Source organism: Panulirus ornatus, chromosome 2, assembly GCF_036320965.1.
Source record: "Panulirus ornatus isolate Po-2019 chromosome 2, ASM3632096v1, whole genome shotgun sequence".
NCBI lineage: Eukaryota > Metazoa > Arthropoda > Malacostraca > Decapoda > Palinuridae > Panulirus > Panulirus ornatus.
In genome coordinates, this window is record NC_092225.1 from 17,016,202 (window position 1) to 17,040,523 (window position 24,322).

Sequence of the window (24,322 nt, forward strand, 5' to 3'; positions counted from 1 at the left end):
CTTCTACGACACGTGAGGAATGCGTGGGAAGTATTGTTTCACCCCTATCCCCAGGGATAATATATATATATATATATATATACATACATACACACATATACACACACACACACATATATATATATATACATATGAAAAACGTAAGAAATAATTTAGAAAACTGAAACTTCTAGCTTGAAATGAACTGAAAAAATGACTGTCACATAATGGTTCAGCCTCTGGCTATGGAAAAGGGAAATGTATAATTTATTTACACAAACGTCAATAGTAGTTTTCATCAATTTAACCACTGTATCCTGCTGCCTATATATATATATATATATATATATATATATATATATATATATATCTTTTCTTTTTTTTTTTTCTTTATTTTTTTTAAAGGAAGGAATGGAGAGGGGGGCCAGGTGGGGATGTTCCCTCAAAGGCCCAGTCCTCTGTTCTTAACGCTACCTCGCTAATGCGGGAAATGGCGAATAGTTTGAAAAAAAAATATATATATATAGGGTGGGGGAGGGGGCGAAAATTCTGGGAGCCTTGAAGAATGTGTGGAAGTTGAGAACATTATCTCAGAAAGCAAAAATGGGTATGTTTGAAGGAATTGTGGTTCCAACAATGTTGTATGGTTGCGAGGCGTGGACTATGGATAGAGTTGTGCGCAGGAGGATGGATGTGCTGGAAATGAGATGTTTGAGGACAATGTATGGTGTGAGGTGGTTTGATCGAGTAAGTAACGTAAGGGTAAGAGAGATGTGTGGAAATAAAAAGAGCGTGGTTGAGAGAGCAGAAGAGGGTGTTTTGAAATGGTTTGGTCACATGGAGAGAATGAGTGAGGAAAGATTGACCAAGAGGATATATGTGTCGGAGGTGGAGGGAACGAGGAGAAGAGGGAGACCAAATTGGAGGTGGAAAGATGGAGTGAAAAAGATTTTGTGTGATCGGGGCCTGAACATGCAGGAGGGTGAAAGGAGGGCAAGGAATAGAGTGAATTGGATTGATGTGGTATACCGGGGTGGACGTGCTGTCAGTGGATTGAATCAAGGCATGTGAAGCGTCTGGGGTAAACCATGGAAAGCTGTGTAGGTATGTATATTTGTGTGTGTGGACGTATGTATATACATGTGTATGGGGGTGGGTTGGGCCATTTCTTTCGTCTGTTTCCTTGCGCTACCTTGCAAACGCGGGAGACAGCGACAAAGCAAAAAAAAAAAAATATATATATATATATATTATATATTTCTTTTTTTCTTTCAAACTATTCGCCATTTCCCGCATTAGCGAGGTAGCGTTAAGAACAGAGGACTGGGCCTTTGAGGGAATACCCTCACCTGGCCCAATTCTCTGTTCCTTCTTTTGGAAAATTAAAAAAAAACGAGAGGGGAGGATTTCCAGCCCCCCGCTCCCTCCCCTTTTAGTCGCCTTCTACGACACGCAGGGAATACGTGGGAAGTATTCTTTCTCCCCTATCCCCAGGGATAGTATATATATATATATATATATATATATATATATATATATATATATATATATATATATATATATATATATATTTTTTGCCGCTGTCTCCCGCGTTTGCAAGGTAGCGCAAGGAAACAGACGAAAGAAATGGCCCAACCCACCCCCATACACATGTATATACATACACGTCCACACACGCAAATATGCATACCTACACAGCTTTCCATGGTTTACCCCAGACGCTTCACATGCCCTAATTCAATCCACTGACAGCACGTCAACCCCGGTATACCACATCGATCAAATTCACTCTATTCCTTGCCCTCCTTTCACCCTCCTGCATGTTCAGGCCCCGATCACACAAAATCTTTTTCACTCCATCTTTCCACCTCCAATTTGGTCTCCCTCTTCTCCTCGTTCCCTCCACCTCCGACACATATATCCTCTTGGTCAATCTTTCCTCACTCATTCTCTCCATGTGCCCAAACCATTTCAAAACACCCTCTTCTGCTCTCTCAACCACGCTCTTTTTATTTCCACACATCTCTCTTACCCTTACATTACTTACTCGATCAAACCACCTCACACCACACATTGTCCTCAAACATCTCATTTCCAGCACATCCATCCTCCTGCGCACAACTCTATCCATAGCCCACGCCTAGCAACCATACAACATTGTTGGAACCACTATTCCTTCAAACATACCCATTTTTGCTTTCCGAGATAATGTTCTCGACTTCCACACATTTTTCAAGGCTCCCAGAATTTTTGCCCCCTCCCCCACCCTATGATCCACTTCCGCTTCCATGGTTCCATCCGCTGCCAGATCCACTCCCAGATATCTAAAACACTTCACTTCCTCCAGTTTTTCTCCATTCAAACTCACCTCCCAATTGACTTGACCCTCAACCCTACTGTACCTAATAACCTTGCTCTTATTCACATTTACTCTTAACTTTCTTCTTTCACACACTTTACCAAACTCAGTCACCAGCTTCTGCAGTTTCTCACATGAATCAGCCACCAGCGCTGTATCATCAGCGAACAACAACTGACTCACTTCCCAAGCTCTCTCATCCCCAACAGACTTCATACTTGCCCCTCTTTCCAAAACTCTTGCATTCACCTCCCTAACAACCCCATCCATAAACAAATTAAACAACCATGGAGACATCACACACCCCTGCCGCAAACCTACATTCACTGAGAACCAATCACTTTCCTCTCTTCCTACATGTACACATGCATTACATCCTCGATAAAAACTTTTCACTGCTTCTAACAACTTTCCTCCCACACCATATATTCTTAATACCTTCCACAGAGCATCTCTATCAACTATATCATATGCCTTCTCCAGATCCATAAATGCTACATACAAATCCATTTGCTTTTCTAAGTATTTCTCACATACATTCTTCAAAGCAAACACCTGATCCACACATCCTCTACCACTTCTGAAACCACACTGCTCTTCCCCAATCTGATGCTCTGTACATGCCTTCACCCTCTCAATCAATACCCTCCCATATAATTTACCAGGAATACTCAACAAACTTATACCTCTGTAATTTGAGCACTCACTCTTATCCCCTTTGCCTTTGTACAATGGCACTATGCACGCATTCCGCCAATCCTCAGGCACCTCACCGTGAGTCATACATACATTAAATAACCTCATCAACCAGTCAACAATACAGTCACCCCCCTTTTTTTTATAAATTCCACTGCAATACCATCCAAACCTGTTGCCTTGCCGGCTTTCATCTTCCGCAAAGCTTTTACTACCTCTTCTCTGTTTACCAAATCATTTTCCCTAACCCTCTCACTTTGCACACCACCTCGACCAAAACACCCTATATCTGCCACTCTATCATCAAACACATTCAACAAACCTTCAAAATACTCACTCCATCTCCTTCTCACATCACCACTACTTATCACCTCCTCATTTGCACCCTTCACTGAAGTTCCCATTTGCTCCCTTGTCTTATGCACTTTATTTACCTCCTTCCAGAACATCTTTTTATTCTCCCTAAAATTTAATGATACTCTCTCACCCCAACTCTCATTTGCCCTTTTTTTCACCTCTTGCACCTTTCTCTTGACCTCCTGTCTCTTTCTTTTATACGTCTCCCACTCAACTGCATATTTTCCCTGCAAAAATCGTCCAAATGCCTCTCTCTTCTCTTTCACTAATACTCTTACTTCTTCATCCCACCACTCACTACCCTTTCTAATCAACCCACCTCCCACTCTTCTCATGCCACAAGCATCTTTTGCGCAATCCATCACTGATTCCCTAAATACATCCCATTCCTCCCCCACTCCCCTTACTTCCATTGTTCTCACCTTTTTCCATTCTGTACTCAGTCTCTCCTGGTACTTCCTCACACAAGTCTCCTTCCCAAGCTCACTTACTCTCCACCCTCTTCACCCCAACATTCACTCTTCTTTTCTGAAAACCCATACAAATCTTCACCTTAGCCTCCACAAGATAATGATCAGACATCCCTCCAGTTGCACGTCTCAGCACATTAACATCCAAAAGTCTCTCTTTCGCGCGCCTGTCAATTAACACGTAATCCAATAATGCTCTCTGGCCATCTCTCCTACTTACATAAGTATACTTATGTATATCTCGCTTTTTAAACCAGGTATTCCCAATCATCAGTCCTTTTTCAGCACATAAATCTACAAGCTCTTCACCATTTCCATTTACAACACTGAACACCCCATGTACACCAATTATTCCCTCAACTGCCACATTACTCACATTTGCATTCAAATCACCCATCACTATAACCCGGTCTCGTGCATCAAAACCACTAACACACTCATTCAGCTGCTCCCAAAACACTTGCCTCTCATGATCTTTCTTCTCATGCCCAGGTGCATATGCACCAATAATCACCCATCTCTCTCCATCAACTTTCAGTTTTACCCATATTAATCGGGAATTTACTTTCTTACATTCTATCACGTACTCCCACAACTCCTGTTTCAGGAGTACTGCTACTCCTTCCCTTGCTCTTGTCCTCTCACTAACCCCTGACTTTACTCCCAAGACATTCCCAAACCACTCTTCCCCTTCACCCTTGAGCTTCGTTTCACTCAGAGCCAAAACATCCAGGTTCCTTTCCTCAAACATACTACCTATCTCTCCTTTTTTCACATCTTGGTTACATCCACACACATTTAGGCACCCCAATCTGAGCCTTCGAGGAGTATGAGCACTCCCCGCGTGACTCCTTCTGTTTCCCATTTTAGAAAGTTAAAAAAATACAAGGAGGGGAGGATTTCTGGCCCCCCGCTCCCGTCCCCTCTAGTCGCTTTCTACGACACGCAAGGAATGCGTGGGAAGTATTCTTTCACCCCTATCCCCAGGGATAATATACATATATATATATATATACACATACACACACATACACACACACACGCACATATACACACACACACACATACATATATATACATATGAAAAATGTAAGAAACAATTTAGAAAACTGAAACTTCTAGCTTGAAATGAAAAGAAAAAAAAAATGAATGTCACATAATGGTTCAACCTCTGGCTATGGAAAAAGGAAATGTTTAATTTATTTTTTTTTTTTTTTTTTTTTTTTTGTCGCTGTCTTCCGCGTTTGCGAGGTAGCGCAAGGAAACAGACGAAAGAAATGGCCCAACCCACCCCCATACACATGTATATACATACGTCCACACATGCAAATATACATACCTACACAGCTTTCCATGGTTTACCCCAGACGCTTCACATGCCCCGATTCAATCCACTGACAGCACGTCAACCCCGGTATACCACATTGCTCCAATTCACTCTATTCCTTGCCCTCCTTTCACCCTCCTGCATGTTCAGGCCCCGATCACACAAAATCTTTATTTACACACATATATATATATATATATATATATATATATATATATATATATATATATATATATATATATATATATGTATATATTTTTTTTTTTTTTTTTCAAATTATTCGCCATTTCCCGCATCAGCAAGGTAGCGTTAAGAATAGAGGACTGGACCTCTGAGGGAACATCCTCACCTGGCCCCCTTCTCTGTTCATTTTTTTGGGAAATTAAAAAAAAAAAAAATAAAAGGGGAGGATTTCCAGCACCCCGCTCCCTCCCCTTTTAGTCGCCTTCTACGACACGCAGGGAATACCTGGGAAGTATTCTTTCTCCCCTATCCCCAGGGATTATATATATATATATATATACATATATATATATATATATATATATATATATATATATATATATGGGAGTGGATCTGTCAGCGGATGGAACCATGGAAGCGGAAGTGGATCATAGGGTGGGGGAGGGGGCGAAAATTTTGGGAGCCTTGAAAAATGTGTGGAAGTCGAGAACATTATCTCGGAAAGCAAAAATGGGTATGTTTGAAGGAATAGTGGTTCCAACAATGTTGTATGGTTGCGAGGCGTGGGCTATGGATAGAGATGTGCGCAGGAGGATGGATGTGCTGGAAATGAGATGTTTGAGGACAATGTGTGGTGTGAGGTGGTTTGAGCGAGTGAGTAACGTAAGGGTAAGAGAGATGTGTGGAAATAAAAAGAGCGTGGTTGAGAGAGCAGAAGAGGGTGTTTTGAAATGGTTTGGGCACATGGAGAGAATGAGTGAGGAAAGATTGACCAAGAGGATATATGTGTCGGAGGTGGAGGGAACGAGGAGAAGAGGGAGACCAAATTGGAGGTGGAAAGATGGAGTGAAAAAGATTTTGTGTGATCGGGGCCTGAACATGCAGGAGGGTGAAAGGAGGGCAAGGAATAGAGTGAATTGGAGCGATGTGGTATACAGGGGTTGACGTGCTGTCAGTGGATTGAATCAAGGCATGTGAAGCGTCTGGGGTAAACCATGGAAAGCTGTGTAGGTATGTATATTTGCGTGTGTGGACGTATGTACATGTGTATGGGGGGGGGGTTGGGCCATTTCTTTCGTCTGTTTCCTTGCGCTACCTCGCAAACGCGGGAGACAGCGACAAAGTATAAAAAAAAAAAAAAAAAAAAAAAAATATATATATATATATATATATATATATATATACGCTGTCTCCCGTTTTGCAGGTAGCCAAAAACAGAGAAAGAAAGGGCCCAACCCACCCCATACACATGTATATACATTCCACACACGAAATATAATCCCTACACACTTTCCATGGTTTACCCCAGACCTTCACATCCCCCATTCAACCCATAAGCACGTAAACCCCCGGTTACCACATCGCCCATTACCTATTCCTTGCCCCCTTTCACCCTCCTGCATGTTCGGGCCCCCATCACACAAAATCTTTTTCCCCCCTCTTTCCCCCTCCAATTTGGTCTCCCCTTCTCCTCTTTCCCTCCCACCTACACATATTCCTTTTGGGTCAATCTTTCCTCACTCTTTCTTTCCATGTCCCAAAAAACCTTTTTAAAAACCCCCTTTCTGCTCTTCAACCACGCTCTTTTTTTTTCCACCATTCTCTTCCCCTTACAACTTACTCGATCAAACACCTCACCCCCAAACATTGTCCTCAAAATCTCATTTAGCACATCCACCTCCTGCGCACAATCTATCCATACCCCCCCTGCAACCATACAACATTGTTGGAACCACTTTTCCCTTCAAACTCCCCTTTTTTGCTTTCCGGATAATGTTCTCGATTTCCACACTTCTTCAAGCTCCCGGGATTTTCCCCCCCCCCCCACCCTATGATCACTTCCGCTTCCAGGGTTCCTCCGTGCCAGATCCATTCCAGATATTAAAAATTTTACTTCCTCCAGTTTTTTCTCCATTAAAACTACCTCCCAATTACTTGCCCCTCAACCCACTGTACCAATCCTTGCTCTTATTCACATTTACTCTTAACTTTCTTCTTTCAACATTTTCCAAAACCCAGTCCCCAGCTTCTGCAGTTTCTCACATAAATCAGCCCCCACCTGTTCTCCCAACAAAAACTCTAACTTCCAAGCTCTCTCTCCAAACAGACTTCAACTTCCCCTCTTTCCAAAACTTTGCATTCACCTCCTAAAAAACCCCATCCATAAACAAATTAAACAACCATGGAGAATACCACCCCTGCGCAAACTTTCATTCACTGAGAACCAATCACTTTCCCCTCTTCCTACAAGTACACATGCCTTAAAACCTCGATAAAAACTTTTCACTGCTTCTAACAACTTTCCTCCCACACCATAATTTTTAAAACCTTCCACAGAGCCTCTTCAACTTATCATATGCTTTTTCCCCCGATCCATAAATGTCCAAAAAATCCCTTGCTTTTCTAATATTTTCACATACATTCTTCAAAGCAAACACCTGATCCACACATCCTCTACCCCTTCTGAAAACCAAAGCTCTTCCCAATTTTATGCTTGTACATGCCTTCACCTTTTATCAATACCCCCCAATAATTTACCCGGGAAAACTCAAAAACTTATACCCCTGTAATTTTAGCACTACTCTTATCCCCTTTGCCTTTGTACAATGGCACTATGCAGCATTCGCCAATCCCCAGGCACCCACCCCTGATCTACATACATTAAATAACCTTCCAACCAGTCAACAATACAGTCACCCCCTTTTTTAATAAATTCCACTGCAATACCATCCAAACCTGCTGCCTTGCCGGCTTTCATCTTCCGCAAAGCTTTTACACCCCTTCTTGTTTTCCAAATCATTTCCCTAACCCTCCACTTTGCACACCACCTCGACCAAAACACCCTATATCTCCACTCTTCTCAAACACATTCAACAAACCTTCAAAATCTCACTCCATCTCCTTCTACTCACCCCTACTTTTATCACCTCCCATTTTGCCCCTTCATGAAGTTCCCCCTTTTTCTCCCTTGTTAAGCACTTTATTTTTCCTCCATCCAGAACATCTTTTTATTTCCCCAAAATTTAATGAACTCTCTCACCCCAAATCTCAATTTTCCCTTTTTTCACCTCTTGCACCTTTTCTTGACCTCCTGTTCTTTCTTTTATACATTCCCACCAATTCATTTTTTCCCCCAAAAATGCCCAAATCCCTCTCTTTCTCTTTCACAAAAGTATTTATTTCTTCGCCCCAATCCTCATACCCTTTTAATAAACCCACCTCCCACGCTTCTCATGCCAAAAGCATCTTTTGCGCAACCCAATCACTGATTCCCTAAATACATCCCATTCCCCCCCCACTCCCCTTACTTCCATTGTTCTCACCTTTTTCCCATTCGGTACTCAGTCTCCCCTTTTGGTACTTCCCTCACAAAATTTCCCCTTTCCCAAGCTCACTTACCCCTCCCCACCCTCTTCCCCCCAAAACATTCACTTTTCTTCTCTGAAAACCCATACAAATTTTTCACCTTACCCTTCCCCCAGATAATAATCAGACATCCCCCCATTTTGCACCTAGCACTTTTAACATCCAAAAGTCTCTCTCGCGCGCCTGCCCAATTAACACGAAATTTCCAGTAACGCTTTTCGGGCCCAAATCTCTCCTACTTACATACGTATACTTATGTATATCTCGTTTTTTAAAACCAGGTTTCCCCAATTCCGCCCCTTTTTCAGCCTTTAAATTTTAAAGCTCTTCACCTTTTCCATTTACAACACTAAAACCCCCCATGTATCCCAAATTTTTTCCCCTCAACTGCCACATTACTAAACCTTTGCATTCAAATCACCCATCATAAAACCCCGGTTTGTGCATCAAAACCCCACTAACAAAACTCTTTCGTGCTCCCAAAAACACTTCCCTCTCTTTGATCTTTTTTCTCATCCCCAGGGCTTTATGCCCCAAAATTAATCACCCATTTCTCCATCAACTTTCAGTTTTCCCATTTAATAGAAAATTTACTTTCTTAATTCTATCACATACTCCCACAACCCCTTTTTCCAGGATTTCTGCTGCCCCTTTCCCCTTGCTCTTTTCCTCTCACTAACCCCTGATTTTTACTACCAAGACTTTCCCCAAACCACTCTTCCCCTTTCCCCCTTTGAGCTTAGTTTAACTCAGAGCCAAAAACATCCGGGTTTCCCTTTTCCCCTAAAACATACTACCTATCTTCCTTTTTTCACACTTGGTTCTTTCCAAACACATTTAGACACCCCAATCTGAGTTACGAGGGGGATGAGAACCCCCCACGTGACCCCTTTTCTTTTTCCCCATTTTTTGGGAAAGTTAAAAAATTTACAAGGGGGGAGGTTTTCTGGCCCCCCGCTCCCTTCCCCTTTTTATTTCGCCTTCTACGACACGGGGAGGAATGGTGGGAAGTATTGTTTCACCCCTATCCCCAGGGTTTAATATTTTTATTATAATTAATATATACATACATACACACATATACACACCCCCCACACAATATTTATATTTTTAAAACATATGAAAAAACGTAAGAAATAATTTAGAAAACGGGAAAATTCAGTTTTAAAATAAAACTAAAAAAATGACTGTCACTTAATGGTTCACCCTCTGGCTATAAAAAAGGGGAAAATGTTTTAATTTATTTCCCACAAACTTTCAATAGTAGTTTTCATAAATTTTTAACCACTGTATCCTGCTGCCTATATATTTTAATATTTTATAATATTATTATATTTATTTTATATCTTTTTTTTTTTTTTTTTTCTTTATTTTTTTTAAAGGAAGGAATGGAGGGGGGGCCAGGTGGGGATTTTCCCCTAAAAGGGCCCCAGCCCTTTTGGTTTTTAACGCTCCCTCGTTTAATGGGGGAAATGGCGTTTTGTTTAAAAAAAAAAAATTTTTATATATATAGGGGGGGGAGGGGGCAAAAATTTTGGGACCCTTGAAAAATGTTTTGGAAGTTGAGAAAAAATTATCTCGGGAAAACAAAAATGGGTATGTTTTAAGGAATTGTGGTTCCAACAATGTTGTATGGTTGCGAGGCGGTGGGCTATGGATTGAGTTGTGCGCAGGAGGATGGATGTGCTGGAAATGAGATGTTTGAGGACAAGGGATGGTGTGAGGTGGTTTGATCGAGTAAGTAAAGGGAAGGGTAAGAGAGATGTGTGGAAAAAAAAAAGAGCGTTTGGTTTAGAGAGCAGAAGGGGGGTGTTTTTTAAATTTTTTTGGTACATGGGAGAAGGGGGGAAAAAGAGTGAGGGGGGGGGAAAGGAAATTTTTTAAAAAAAACCAAAAGGAAGGAAAAAAAAAAAAATATTTTGTCGGAGGTGGGGGAACGAGGAGGAAAGAGGGGACCCAAAAGGGGGGTGGGAAAGTTTGGGTGAAAAAAATTTTGTGTGATTTGGGGCCCCCGAACATGCCCCGGAGGGGGGAAACCCCCCCCCGGAAAGAAGGGAAGGGGGATGTGGTATACCCGGGGTGGACGTGCTGTAGTGGATTTTAACCAAAGGGATTGTGGGCGCCCGGGGGAAACCCCCCGGGGAAAACCTTTTTGTAGGAAAGTATATTTGTGTGTGTGGACGTTTTGTTTTCATGTGTATTTTGGGGGTTTTGGGTTTTTGGGGCCCTTTCTTTGTTTTGTTTCCTTGCGCTACCTTGAAACGCGGGAGACAGCGGGCAAAGCAAAAAAAAAAAAAAAAATTTTTATATATATATATATTATATATATTTCTTTTTTTTTTCAAACTATTTTGCCATTTTCCCCCATTAGCGAGGTAGCGTTTTAAAAACAGAGGACTGGGCCTTTGAGGGGGAAAACCCCCCACCTGGCCCCCTTCTTGTTCCTTTTTTGGGAAAAATTTTAAAAAAAAAGAGAGGGGAGGATTTCCAAACCCCCCCCTCCCTCCCCTTTTAGTCCCCCTTTACGCCGCAGGGGGAATTTGTGGGAAGTATTTTTCTCCCCTATCCCCAGGGAAGTATATTTATATATATATATATATTTTATATAATATATATTATATATATTTTAATATATTTTTTGCCCCTGGGCTCCGCGTTTGCAAGGTAGCGCAAGGGAAAAAGACGAAAGAAATGGCCCCCAAACCCCCCCCCATAAACATGTATTTTAATAAAGTCCAAAACACGCAAATATGGGGTTTTCCTACACAGTTTTCCCTGGTTTACCCCAGACGCTTCCCCATTTCCCTTTAAATTTAATCCACTGACAGGGACGTTTAACCCCGGTATTTCCACATCGAAAACCAATTTTACTCTATTCCTTGCCCTCCTTTCACCCTCCTGCATGTTCAGGCCCCGATCACACAAAATCTTTTTCACTCCATCTTTCCACCTCCAATTTGGTCTCCCACTTCTCCTCGTTCCCTCCACCTCCGACACATATATCCTCTTGGTCAATCTTTCCTCACTCATTCTTTCCATGTGCCCAAACCATTTCAAAACACCCTCTTCTGCTCTCTCAACCACGCTCTTTTTATTTCCACACATCTCTCTTACCCTTACATTACTTACTCGATCAAACTACCTCACACCACACATTGTCCTCAAACATCTCATTTAGCACATCCATCCTCCTGCGCACAACTCTATCCATAGCCCACGCCTTGCAACCATACAACATTGTTGGAACCACTATTCCTTCAAACATACCCATTTTTGCTTTTCGAGATAATGTTCTCGACTTCCACACATTCTTCAATGCTCCAAGGATTTTCGCCCCCTCCCCCACCCTATGATTCACTTCCGCTTCCATGGTTCCATCCGCTGCCAGATCCACTTCCAGATATCTAAAACACTTTACTTCCTCCAGTTTTTCTCCATTCAAACTTACCTCCCAATTGACTTGACCCTCAACCCTACTGTACCTAATAACCTTGCTCTTATTCACATTTACTCTTAACTTTCTTCTTTCACACACTTTACCAAACTTAGTCACCAGCTTCTGCAGTTTCTCACATGAATCAGCCACCAGCACTGTATCATCAGCCAACAACAACTGACTCACTTCCCAAGCTCTCTCATCCACAACAGACTTCATACTTGCCCCTCTTTCCAAAACTCTTGCATTCACCTCCCTAACAACCCCATCCATAAACAAATTAAACAACCATGGAGACATCACACACCCCTGCTGCAAACTTACATTCACTGAGAACCAATCACTTTCCTCTCTTCCTACACGTACACATGCCTTACATCCTCGATAAAAACTTTTCACTGCTTCTAACAACTTTCCTCCCACACCATATATTCTTAATACCTTCCACAGAGCATCTCTATCAACTATATCATATGCTTTCCCCAGATCCATAAATGCTACATACAAATCCATTTGCTTTTCTAAGTATTTCTCACATACATTCTTCAAAGCAAACACCTGATCCACACATCCTCTACCACTTCTGAAACCATACTGCTCTTCCCCAATTTGATGCTCTGTACATGCCTTCACCCTCTCAATCAATACCCTCCCATATAATTTACCAGGAATACTCAACAAACTTATACCTCTGTAATTTGAGCACTGACTCTTATCCCCTTTGCCTTTGTACAATGGCACTATGCATGCATTGCGCCAATCCTCAGGCACCTCACCATGAGTCATACATACATTAAATAACCTTACCAACCAGTCAACAATACAGTCACCCCCTTTTTTAATAAATTCCACTGCAATACCATCCAAACCTGCTGCCTTGCCGGCTTTCATCTTCCGCAAAGCTTTTACTACCTCTTCTCTGTTTACCAAATCATTTCCCCTAACCCTCTCACTTTGCACACCACCTCGACCAAGACACCCTATATCTGCCACTCTATCATCAAACACATTCAACAGACCTTCAAAATACTCACTCCATCTCCTTCTCACATCACCACTACTTGTTATCACCTCCCCATTAGCGCCCTTCACTGAAGTTCCCATTTGCTCCCTTGTCTAACGCACTTTATTTACCTCCATCCAGAACATCTTTTTATTCTCCCTAAAATTTAATGATACTCTCTCACCCCAACTCTCAATTGCCCTCTTTTTCACCTCTTGCACCTTTCTCTTGACCTCCTGTCTCTTTCTTTTATACATCTCCCACTCAATTGCATTTTTTCCCTGCAAAAATCGTCCAAATGCCTCTCTCTTCTCTTTCACTAAGTATCTTATTTCTTCGTCCCATCACTCACTACCCTTTCTAATCAACCCACCTCCCACGCTTCTCATGCCACAAGCATCTTTTGCGCAATCCATCACTGATTCCCTAAATACATCCCATTCCTCCCCCACTCCCCTTACTTCCATTGTTCTCACCTCTTTCCATTCTGTACTCAGTCTCTCCTGGTACTTCCTCACACAAGTCTCCTTCCCAAGCTCACTTACTCTCACCACCCTCTTCACCCCAACATTCACTTTTCTTCTCTGAAAACCCATACAAATCTTCACCTTAGCCTCCACCAGATAATAATCAGACATCCCTCCAGTTGCACCTCTCAGCACATTTACATCCAAAAGTCTCTCTCGCGCGCCTGTCAATTAACACGTAATCCAGTAACGCTCTTTCTGGCCATCTCTCCTACTTACATACGTATACTTATGTATATCTCGCTTTTTAAACCAGGTATTCCCAATCTCCAGTCCTTTTTCAGCACATAAATCTACAAGCTCTTCACCATTTCCATTTACAACACTGAACACCCCATGTATACCAATTATTCCCTCAACTGCCACATTACTCACCTTTGCATTCAAATCACCCATCACTATAACCCGGTCTTGTGCATCAAAACCACTAACACACTCATTCAGCTGCTCCCAAAACACTTGCCTCTCATGATCTTTCTTCTCATGCCCAGGTGCATATGCACCAATAATCACCCATCTCTCTCCATCAACTTTCAGTTTTACCCATATTAATAGAGAATTTACTTTCTTACATTCTATCACATACTCCCACAACTCCTGTTCCAGGAGTACTGCTGCTCCTTCCCTTGCTCTTGTCCTCTCACTAACCCCTGACTTTACTACCAAGACATTCCCAAACCACTCTTCCCCTTTACCCTTGAGCTTAGTTTCACTCAGAGCCAAAACATCCAGGTTCCTTTCCTCAAACATACTACCTATCTCTCCTTTTTTCACATCTTGGTTACATCCACACACATTTAGACACCCCAATCTGAGTCTACGAGGAGGATGAGCACTCCCCACGTGACTCCTTCTGTTTCCCATTTTTTAGAAAGTTAAAAATACAAGGAGGGGAGGATTTCTGGCCCCCCGCTCCCGTCCCCTCTAGTCGCCTTCTACGACACGTGAGGAATGCGTGGGAAGTATTGTTTCACCCCTATCCCCAGGGATAATATATATATATATATATATATACATACATACACACATATACACACACACACACATATATATATATATACATATGAAAAACGTAAGAAATAATTTAGAAAACTGAAACTTCTAGCTTGAAATGAACTGAAAAAATGACTGTCACATAATGGTTCAGCCTCTGGCTATGGAAAAGGGAAATGTATAATTTATTTACACAAACGTCAATAGTAGTTTTCATCAATTTAACCACTGTATCCTGCTGCCTATATATATATATATATATATATATATATATATATATATATATCTTTTCTTTTTTTTTTTTCTTTATTTTTTTTAAAGGAAGGAATGGAGAGGGGGGCCAGGTGGGGATGTTCCCTCAAAGGCCCAGTCCTCTGTTCTTAACGCTACCTCGCTAATGCGGGAAATGGCGAATAGTTTGAAAAAAAAATATATATATATAGGGTGGGGGAGGGGGCGAAAATTCTGGGAGCCTTGAAGAATGTGTGGAAGTTGAGAACATTATCTCAGAAAGCAAAAATGGGTATGTTTGAAGGAATTGTGGTTCCAACAATGTTGTATGGTTGCGAGGCGTGGACTATGGATAGAGTTGTGCGCAGGAGGATGGATGTGCTGGAAATGAGATGTTTGAGGACAATGTATGGTGTGAGGTGGTTTGATCGAGTAAGTAACGTAAGGGTAAGAGAGATGTGTGGAAATAAAAAGAGCGTGGTTGAGAGAGCAGAAGAGGGTGTTTTGAAATGGTTTGGTCACATGGAGAGAATGAGTGAGGAAAGATTGACCAAGAGGATATATGTGTCGGAGGTGGAGGGAACGAGGAGAAGAGGGAGACCAAATTGGAGGTGGAAAGATGGAGTGAAAAAGATTTTGTGTGATCGGGGCCTGAACATGCAGGAGGGTGAAAGGAGGGCAAGGAATAGAGTGAATTGGATTGATGTGGTATACCGGGGTGGACGTGCTGTCAGTGGATTGAATCAAGGCATGTGAAGCGTCTGGGGTAAACCATGGAAAGCTGTGTAGGTATGTATATTTGTGTGTGTGGACGTATGTATATACATGTGTATGGGGGTGGGTTGGGCCATTTCTTTCGTCTGTTTCCTTGCGCTACCTTGCAAACGCGGGAGACAGCGACAAAGCAAAAAAAAAAAAAATATATATATATATATATATATATATATATTTCTTTTTTTCTTTCAAACTATTCGCCATTTCCCGCATTAGCGAGGTAGCGTTAAGAACAGAGGACTGGGCCTTTGAGGGAATACCCTCACCTGGCCCAATTCTCTGTTCCTTCTTTTGGAAAATTAAAAAAAAACGAGAGGGGAGGATTTCCAGCCCCCCGCTCCCTCCCCTTTTAGTCGCCTTCTACGACACGCAGGGAATACGTGGGAAGTATTCTTTCTCCCCTATCCCCAGGGATAGTATATATATATATATATATATATATATATATATATATATATATATATATATATATATATATATATATTTTTTGCCGCTGTCTCCCGCGTTTGCAAGGTAGCGCAAGGAAACAGACGAAAGAAATGGCCCAACCCACCCCCATACACATGTATATACATACACGTCCACACACGCAAATATGCATACCTACACAGCTTTCCATGGTTTACCCCAGACGCTTCACATGCCCTAATTCAATCCACTGACAGCACGTCAACCCCGGTATACCACATCGATCAAATTCACTCTATTCCTTGCCCTCCTTTCACCCTCCTGCATGTTCAGGCCCCGATCACACAAAATCTTTTTCACTCCATCTTTCCACCTCCAATTTGGTCTCCCTCTTCTCCTCGTTCCCTCCACCTCCGACACATATATCCTCTTGGTCAATCTTTCCTCACTCATTCTCTCCATGTGCCCAAACCATTTCAAAACACCCTCTTCTGCTCTCTCAACCACGCTCTTTTTATTTCCACACATCTCTCTTACCCTTACATTACTTACTCGATCAAACCACCTCACACCACACATTGTCCTCAAACATCTCATTTCCAGCACATCCATCCTCCTGCGCACAACTCTATCCATAGCCCACGCCTAGCAACCATACAACATTGTTGGAACCACTATTCCTTCAAACATACCCATTTTTGCTTTCCGAGATAATGTTCTCGACTTCCACACATTTTTCAAGGCTCCCAGAATTTTTGCCCCCTCCCCCACCCTATGATCCACTTCCGCTTCCATGGTTCCATCCGCTGCCAGATCCACTCCCAGATATCTAAAACACTTCACTTCCTCCAGTTTTTCTCCATTCAAACTCACCTCCCAATTGACTTGACCCTCAACCCTACTGTACCTAATAACCTTGCTCTTATTCACATTTACTCTTAACTTTCTTCTTTCACACACTTTACCAAACTCAGTCACCAGCTTCTGCAGTTTCTCACATGAATCAGCCACCAGCGCTGTATCATCAGCGAACAACAACTGACTCACTTCCCAAGCTCTCTCATCCCCAACAGACTTCATACTTGCCCCTCTTTCCAAAACTCTTGCATTCACCTCCCTAACAACCCCATCCATAAACAAATTAAACAACCATGGAGACATCACACACCCCTGCCGCAAACCTACATTCACTGAGAACCAATCACTTTCCTCTCTTCCTACATGTACACATGCATTACATCCTCGATAAAAACTTTTCACTGCTTCTAACAACTTTCCTCCCACACCATATATTCTTAATACCTTCCACAGAGCATCTCTATCAACTATATCATATGCCTTCTCCAGATCCATAAATGCTACATACAAATCCATTTGCTTTTCTAAGTATTTCTCACATACATTCTTCAAAGCAAACACCTGATCCACACATCCTCTACCACTTCTGAAACCACACTGCTCTTCCCCAATCTGATGCTCTGTACATGCCTTCACCCTCTCAATCAATACCCTCCCATATAATTTACCAGGAATACTCAACAAACTTATACCTCTGTAATTTGAGCACTCACTCTTATCCCCTTTGCCTTTGTACAATGGCACTATGCACGCATTCCGCCAATCCTCAGGCACCTCACCGTGAGTCATACATACATTAAATAACCTCATCAACCAGTCAACAATACAGTCACCCCCTTTTTTTTATAAATTCCACTGCAATACCATCCAAACCTGTTGCCTTGCCGGCTTTCATCTTCCGCAAAGCTTTTACTACCTCTTCTCTGTTTACCAAATCATTTTCCCTAACCCTCTCACTTTGCACACCACCTCGACCAAAACACCCTATATCTGCCACTCTATCATCAAACACATTCAACAAACCTTCAAAATACTCACTCCATCTCCTTCTCACATCACCACTACTTATCACCTCCTCATTTGCACCCTTCACTGAAGTTCCCATTTGCTCCCTTGTCTTATGCACTTTATTTACCTCCTTCCAGAACATCTTTTTATTCTCCCTAAAATTTAATGATACTCTCTCACCCCAACTCTCATTTGCCCTTTTTTTCACCTCTTGCACCTTTCTCTAGACCTCCTGTCTCTTTCTTTTATACGTCTCCCACTCAACTGCATTTTTTCCCTGTAAAAATCATCCAAATGCCTCTCTCTTCTCTTTCACTAATACTCTTACTTCTTCATCCCACCACTCACTACCCTTTCTAATCAACCCACCTCCCACTCTTCTCATGCCACAAGCATCTTTTGCGCAATCCATCACTGATTCCCTAAATACATCCCATTCCTCCCCCACTCCCCTTACTTCCATTGTTCTCACCTTTTTCCATTCTGTACTCAGTCTCTCCTGGTACTTCCTCACACAAGTCTCCTTCCCAAGCTCACTTACTCTCCACCCTCTTCACCCCAACATTCACTCTTCTTTTCTGAAAACCCATACAAATCTTCACCTTAGCCTCCACAAGATAATGATCAGACATCCCTCCAGTTGCACGTCTCAGCACATTAACATCCAAAAGTCTCTCTTTCGCGCGCCTGTCAATTAACACGTAATCCAATAATGCTCTCTGGCCATCTCTCCTACTTACATAAGTATACTTATGTATATCTCGCTTTTTAAACCAGGTATTCCCAATCATCAGTCCTTTTTCAGCACATAAATCTACAAGCTCTTCACCATTTCCATTTACAACACTGAACACCCCATGTACACCAATTATTCCCTCAACTGCCACATTACTCACATTTGCATTCAAATCACCCATCACTATAACCCGGTCTCGTGCATCAAAACCACTAACACACTCATTCAGCTGCTCCCAAAACACTTGCCTCTCATGATCTTTCTTCTCATGCCCAGGTGCATATGCACCAATAATCACCCATCTCTCTCCATCAACTTTCAGTTTTACCCATATTAATCGGGAATTTACTTTCTTACATTCTATCACGTACTCCCACAACTCCTGTTTCAGGAGTACTGCTACTCCTTCCCTTGCTCTTGTCCTCTCACTAACCCCTGACTTTACTCCCAAGACATTCCCAAACCACTCTTCCCCTTCACCCTTGAGCTTCGTTTCACTCAGAGCCAAAACATCCAGGTTCCTTTCCTCAAACATACTACCTATCTCTCCTTTTTTCACATCTTGGTTACATCCACACACATTTAGGCACCCCAATCTGAGCCTTCGAGGAGTATGAGCACTCCCCGCGTGACTCCTTCTGTTTCCCATTTTAGAAAGTTAAAAAAATACAAGGAGGGGAGGATTTCTGGCCCCCCGCTCCCGTCCCCTCTAGTCGCTTTCTACGACACGCAAGGAATGCGTGGGAAGTATTCTTTCACCCCTATCCCCAGGGATAATATACATATATATATATATATACACATACACACACATACACACACACACGCACATATACACACACACACACATACATATATATACATATGAAAAATGTAAGAAACAATTTAGAAAACTGAAACTTCTAGCTTGAAATGAAAAGAAAAAAAAAATGAATGTCACATAATGGTTCAACCTCTGGCTATGGAAAAAGGAAATGTTTAATTTATTTTTTTTTTTTTTTTTTTTTTTTTGTCGCTGTCTTCCGCGTTTGCGAGGTAGCGCAAGGAAACAGACGAAAGAAATGGCCCAACCCACCCCCATACACATGTATATACATACGTCCACACATGCAAATATACATACCTACACAGCTTTCCATGGTTTACCCCAGACGCTTCACATGCCCCGATTCAATCCACTGACAGCACGTCAACCCCGGTATACCACATTGCTCCAATTCACTCTATTCCTTGCCCTCCTTTCACCCTCCTGCATGTTCAGGCCCCGATCACACAAAATCTTTATTTACACACATATATATATATATATATATATATATATATATATATATATATATATATATATATATATATATATATGTATATATTTTTTTTTTTTTTTTTCAAATTATTCGCCATTTCCCGCATCAGCAAGGTAGCGTTAAGAATAGAGGACTGGACCTCTGAGGGAACATCCTCACCTGGCCCCCTTCTCTGTTCATTTTTTTGGGAAATTAAAAAAAAAAAAAAATAAAAGGGGAGGATTTCCAGCACCCCGCTCCCTCCCCTTTTAGTCGCCTTCTACGACACGCAGGGAATACCTGGGAAGTATTCTTTCTCCCCTATCCCCAGGGATTATATATATATATATATATACATATATATATATATATATATATATATATATATATATATATATGGGAGTGGATCTGTCAGCGGATGGAACCATGGAAGCGGAAGTGGATCATAGGGTGGGGGAGGGGGCGAAAATTTTGGGAGCCTTGAAAAATGTGTGGAAGTCGAGAACATTATCTCGGAAAGCAAAAATGGGTATGTTTGAAGGAATAGTGGTTCCAACAATGTTGTATGGTTGCGAGGCGTGGGCTATGGATAGAGATGTGCGCAGGAGGATGGATGTGCTGGAAATGAGATGTTTGAGGACAATGTGTGGTGTGAGGTGGTTTGAGCGAGTGAGTAACGTAAGGGTAAGAGAGATGTGTGGAAATAAAAAGAGCGTGGTTGAGAGAGCAGAAGAGGGTGTTTTGAAATGGTTTGGGCACATGGAGAGAATGAGTGAGGAAAGATTGACCAAGAGGATATATGTGTCGGAGGTGGAGGGAACGAGGAGAAGAGGGAGACCAAATTGGAGGTGGAAAGATGGAGTGAAAAAGATTTTGTGTGATCGGGGCCTGAACATGCAGGAGGGTGAAAGGAGGGCAAGGAATAGAGTGAATTGGAGCGATGTGGTATACAGGGGTTGACGTGCTGTCAGTGGATTGAATCAAGGCATGTGAAGCGTCTGGGGTAAACCATGGAAAGCTGTGTAGGTATGTATATTTGCGTGTGTGGACGTATGTACATGTGTATGGGGGGGGGGTTGGGCCATTTCTTTCGTCTGTTTCCTTGCGCTACCTCGCAAACGCGGGAGACAGCGACAAAGTATAAAAAAAAAAAAAAAAAAAAAAAAATATATATATATATATATATATATATATATATATATATGTGCATAACTGCCCATCATACACACATATATATACAAATACATATACATACACATACATATATACACATGTACATATTCATACTTGCTTGCCTTCATCCACTCCTGGTGCTACCCTGCCCCGCAGGAAACAACAACACTACCCCCAGCTTCAGCGAGGTAGCACCAGGAAACAGACAGAAAAGGCCACATTCGCTCACACTGAAGTCTCAGCTGTCCTGTGTAATGCACCGAAACCGCAGCTCCCCATCCACATCCAGGCCCTACAGACCTTTCCATGGTTTACCCCATATGTTTCACATGATTCCCTCCAACAACCAGGATTCGAACCCAGGATCTTTTGCTTGATAGTCTGCCTGTATGAGGTTACATCATGACTAAAAAGTCATCTTTGGCAAGGATGTATCTTTTGGGGTACAGTTTCGTCAAAGAACTTCTCTTCAAAGGAATCCACATTTCCCTTATTACTGGAAGTAATACTACCAAAAAGAAAGAGGTATCAGGTAATTATGAATGAAAATGAAATGAAATACATCTGGCTGTTATAGACTCTTTTAATTTGATATATTATACTTGACAGAGACTGAATGTATAGGACTGATATACATAATATATATAATGCAGCTGAGACTATTGTTAATATGTTCCTGATGCAGCCTTTCGAGAGCTGGAAATGCAATTAAATTTTTTTTTCTGTTGCTTACTTACAGGTTTAAAACACCATTTTACTCCTTATACAAGGTTTCTCTATCAAAATTTCACCCTTTTCAACCACCATATCATTGTATGAGGCCATTTGTCTCTTGGGCACTGGCACCTAACAGCCACCCTGTCATAATGTTACTGGCATTGAATGTAGGTGACACTTCTTAGCTGCAATCCTTTATCATTTGCATTTTCATTGTTCCATATTGTAGGTCTGTTGGCTGTTGCTTCTTTTATCAGTCTAATGTTTTCAATTTATAGCCTTCTCCTCTGTGCTTCTGAGATACCAGATTTGTATCCTTTCCTTTTCATTGTGTTTATTGAATTGTGAATCTGCTATCTTTAATAGTTGTTCAGTTTTTCTCATATGATCAGTCAGGAACAAATGAATGAACCATAGGGGAAAAAATTCTTCATGGGCTCCTTCCTATTTCTTCTTTGGAAAATTTAGCAGGAGAATTTTCAGTCTCCTGCTCATGCCCCTCTAAGTTGCTTTTTGTGACGCATTGTTGATATGTGGTCAGCATTTTTTCTTTCCTGTCCTTAAAAATAAGTTAATGCTTTTTATATTGTTATTGATATCATAGACCATGGCTTGTTATTGTTTGGTAATTAGGTCTCTATGAACAGTGTTTAGCCTTGCTCATAGATAGTTTGATACTTACAGTGGAAGAAATCTTGATGGTTACACCCTGTTTATGTGGTAAAATGGTGCTTTGACCCCATTTTGAACAAGTGCTATCACTCATGTTGACAGGGGTTTGCTACTAGTACTTCACACTCCTCTCCCATTTTTTCATATGAATGAAGGATACATATAGAATCACAAAGAAGGCTATTTTGGTGTAGATATTACCTTGGATCTTCAATATATATGTACCTTATTAAAGTTTTTTAGATTTTGACTTTTTTGATGAAACTTTTATTACAGATAAATGGTGCATGTTGATTACATATTCATTGGGGAAGCAGATCCTGAGCTCTGTATTTAGGTATTCAGTACTTGAAGTGTTGCAGTAGTTGTAAATTTAGATGATTGGAGAGACTGATTTAGCTAGAAAAGACAACATGAAATAGATTATTAGGAATTTTGTTCTTTCATATATGTATCAGTTGAATATTGCAGCTGATTTTTATCTAACCTAGCCATAACTTTTTTCAATTCCAGGATTCAGAAGTTATGGAATTGCGGAAAACCATTGAAGCGCTGCGTCAACAGAGTGTAGATGCTGGGCTTACTGTAGCATGCCTGCAAAGTACGTCCCCTGACCACCATCACCACCACCATCACCACCACCACCACCACTCCACCCCTTCCCCCACCAGGCACCACCATTCCCAGCACCCTCCCAACATTGCCTCGTGTTCTGTGCTCAATGTTACCACCGGCAGTCGTTCCTGCTCACCAGAAAAACCAGGTCTTGATGTTGCGCGCAGACACACCTTCACAGGGAATTGTAAAGACCTTGTAGTGTGTGAATTCAGTGAAGCTGGTGAGACTTTGTCACCTTTTGACAAGCAAGCAGGCTTCTCTTCTCTACTTCCAAGCTCATCCTGATATACATTGGCTGAGCTGACTTTCAGCAGCCAGGCATTGACATCCTAAGAGTAACTGAATTAGAACTTCATGAAACATCATACTGCTGAACCATTTGGTTATGGATTGGTTTAGCTTGGGTGATGGCAAACTGCAGGTCACAGAATGTTCTCCCTTTTCCTCCCATACAGTCTTATTGTCTTTCCCATTAATGCCCCATTCCACAATTCTTTAGTTTACCAAATTTGCTGCGGATTACCCTTTATCTAGAAATAATGCAAACTAACATATGTTTGATACACTGTTTTCACTAACATATGAAACAGCCTATAAAGAATACTAAAACACTAATGGTAATGATTCTGCATTTCCTGTGCATGTCCATTTTCCTGACTTTTGTCTCCTCTGTCCAAGCTTGCTGGCTTTTGGTTTGATTTGTTGTTTACTGTGGTTATTATTTGCACATGTTTTGTCTTGAATAGTTATTAGTGTACAGATTTTGCTAATTATATTATCACTGTTTTTGTTAAAAAAATTGAATGTTTTTTTTCCTTAGTGGGCACAAAATTTCATTCAAATGCCCATTTCCAATATCTTTTTGTGTAAACAGTAGTGCATCATGTATGGTAAAGTGCCATATATTGCGGGCTCAATATGCATATTTATATCAGAATCCATTAGAAAGGAAATTTTTGTCAATAGAATAACCTCAAGTATCTACCTTATTCTAACATGTGACTTCAATGATTAAAAAAAGAGTTTACCAAAAGATGGAAATACATGTAGTGTTGTACACTTCAGTTTGTGAGTGCAGTATAGATTGAAATGATAATTTATGCAGTCTTTGCATTCACTTGAAATGAACAGGGGTAAACTACACCACAAAG

General features: G+C 41.4%; 1 protein-coding gene across 15 annotated transcripts in view; it reads left to right on the forward strand.

Annotated features, from left to right (window-relative positions):
* Positions 1–24,322, forward strand: part of LOC139753686 (uncharacterized) — a 661,673-nt gene that overhangs the window by 618,591 nt on the left and 18,760 nt on the right. For 13 of the 15 annotated variants that reach the window (XM_071670482.1, XM_071670373.1, XM_071670403.1 and 10 more), the window contains one exon: positions 23,067–23,391. In XM_071670482.1, coding sequence (XP_071526583.1) covers positions 23,067–23,391 — 325 coding nt within the window. The remainder of the gene's footprint in view (positions 1–23,066; positions 23,392–24,322) is intronic. The other 2 variants (XM_071670454.1, XM_071670473.1) reach the window with 1 other exon arrangement.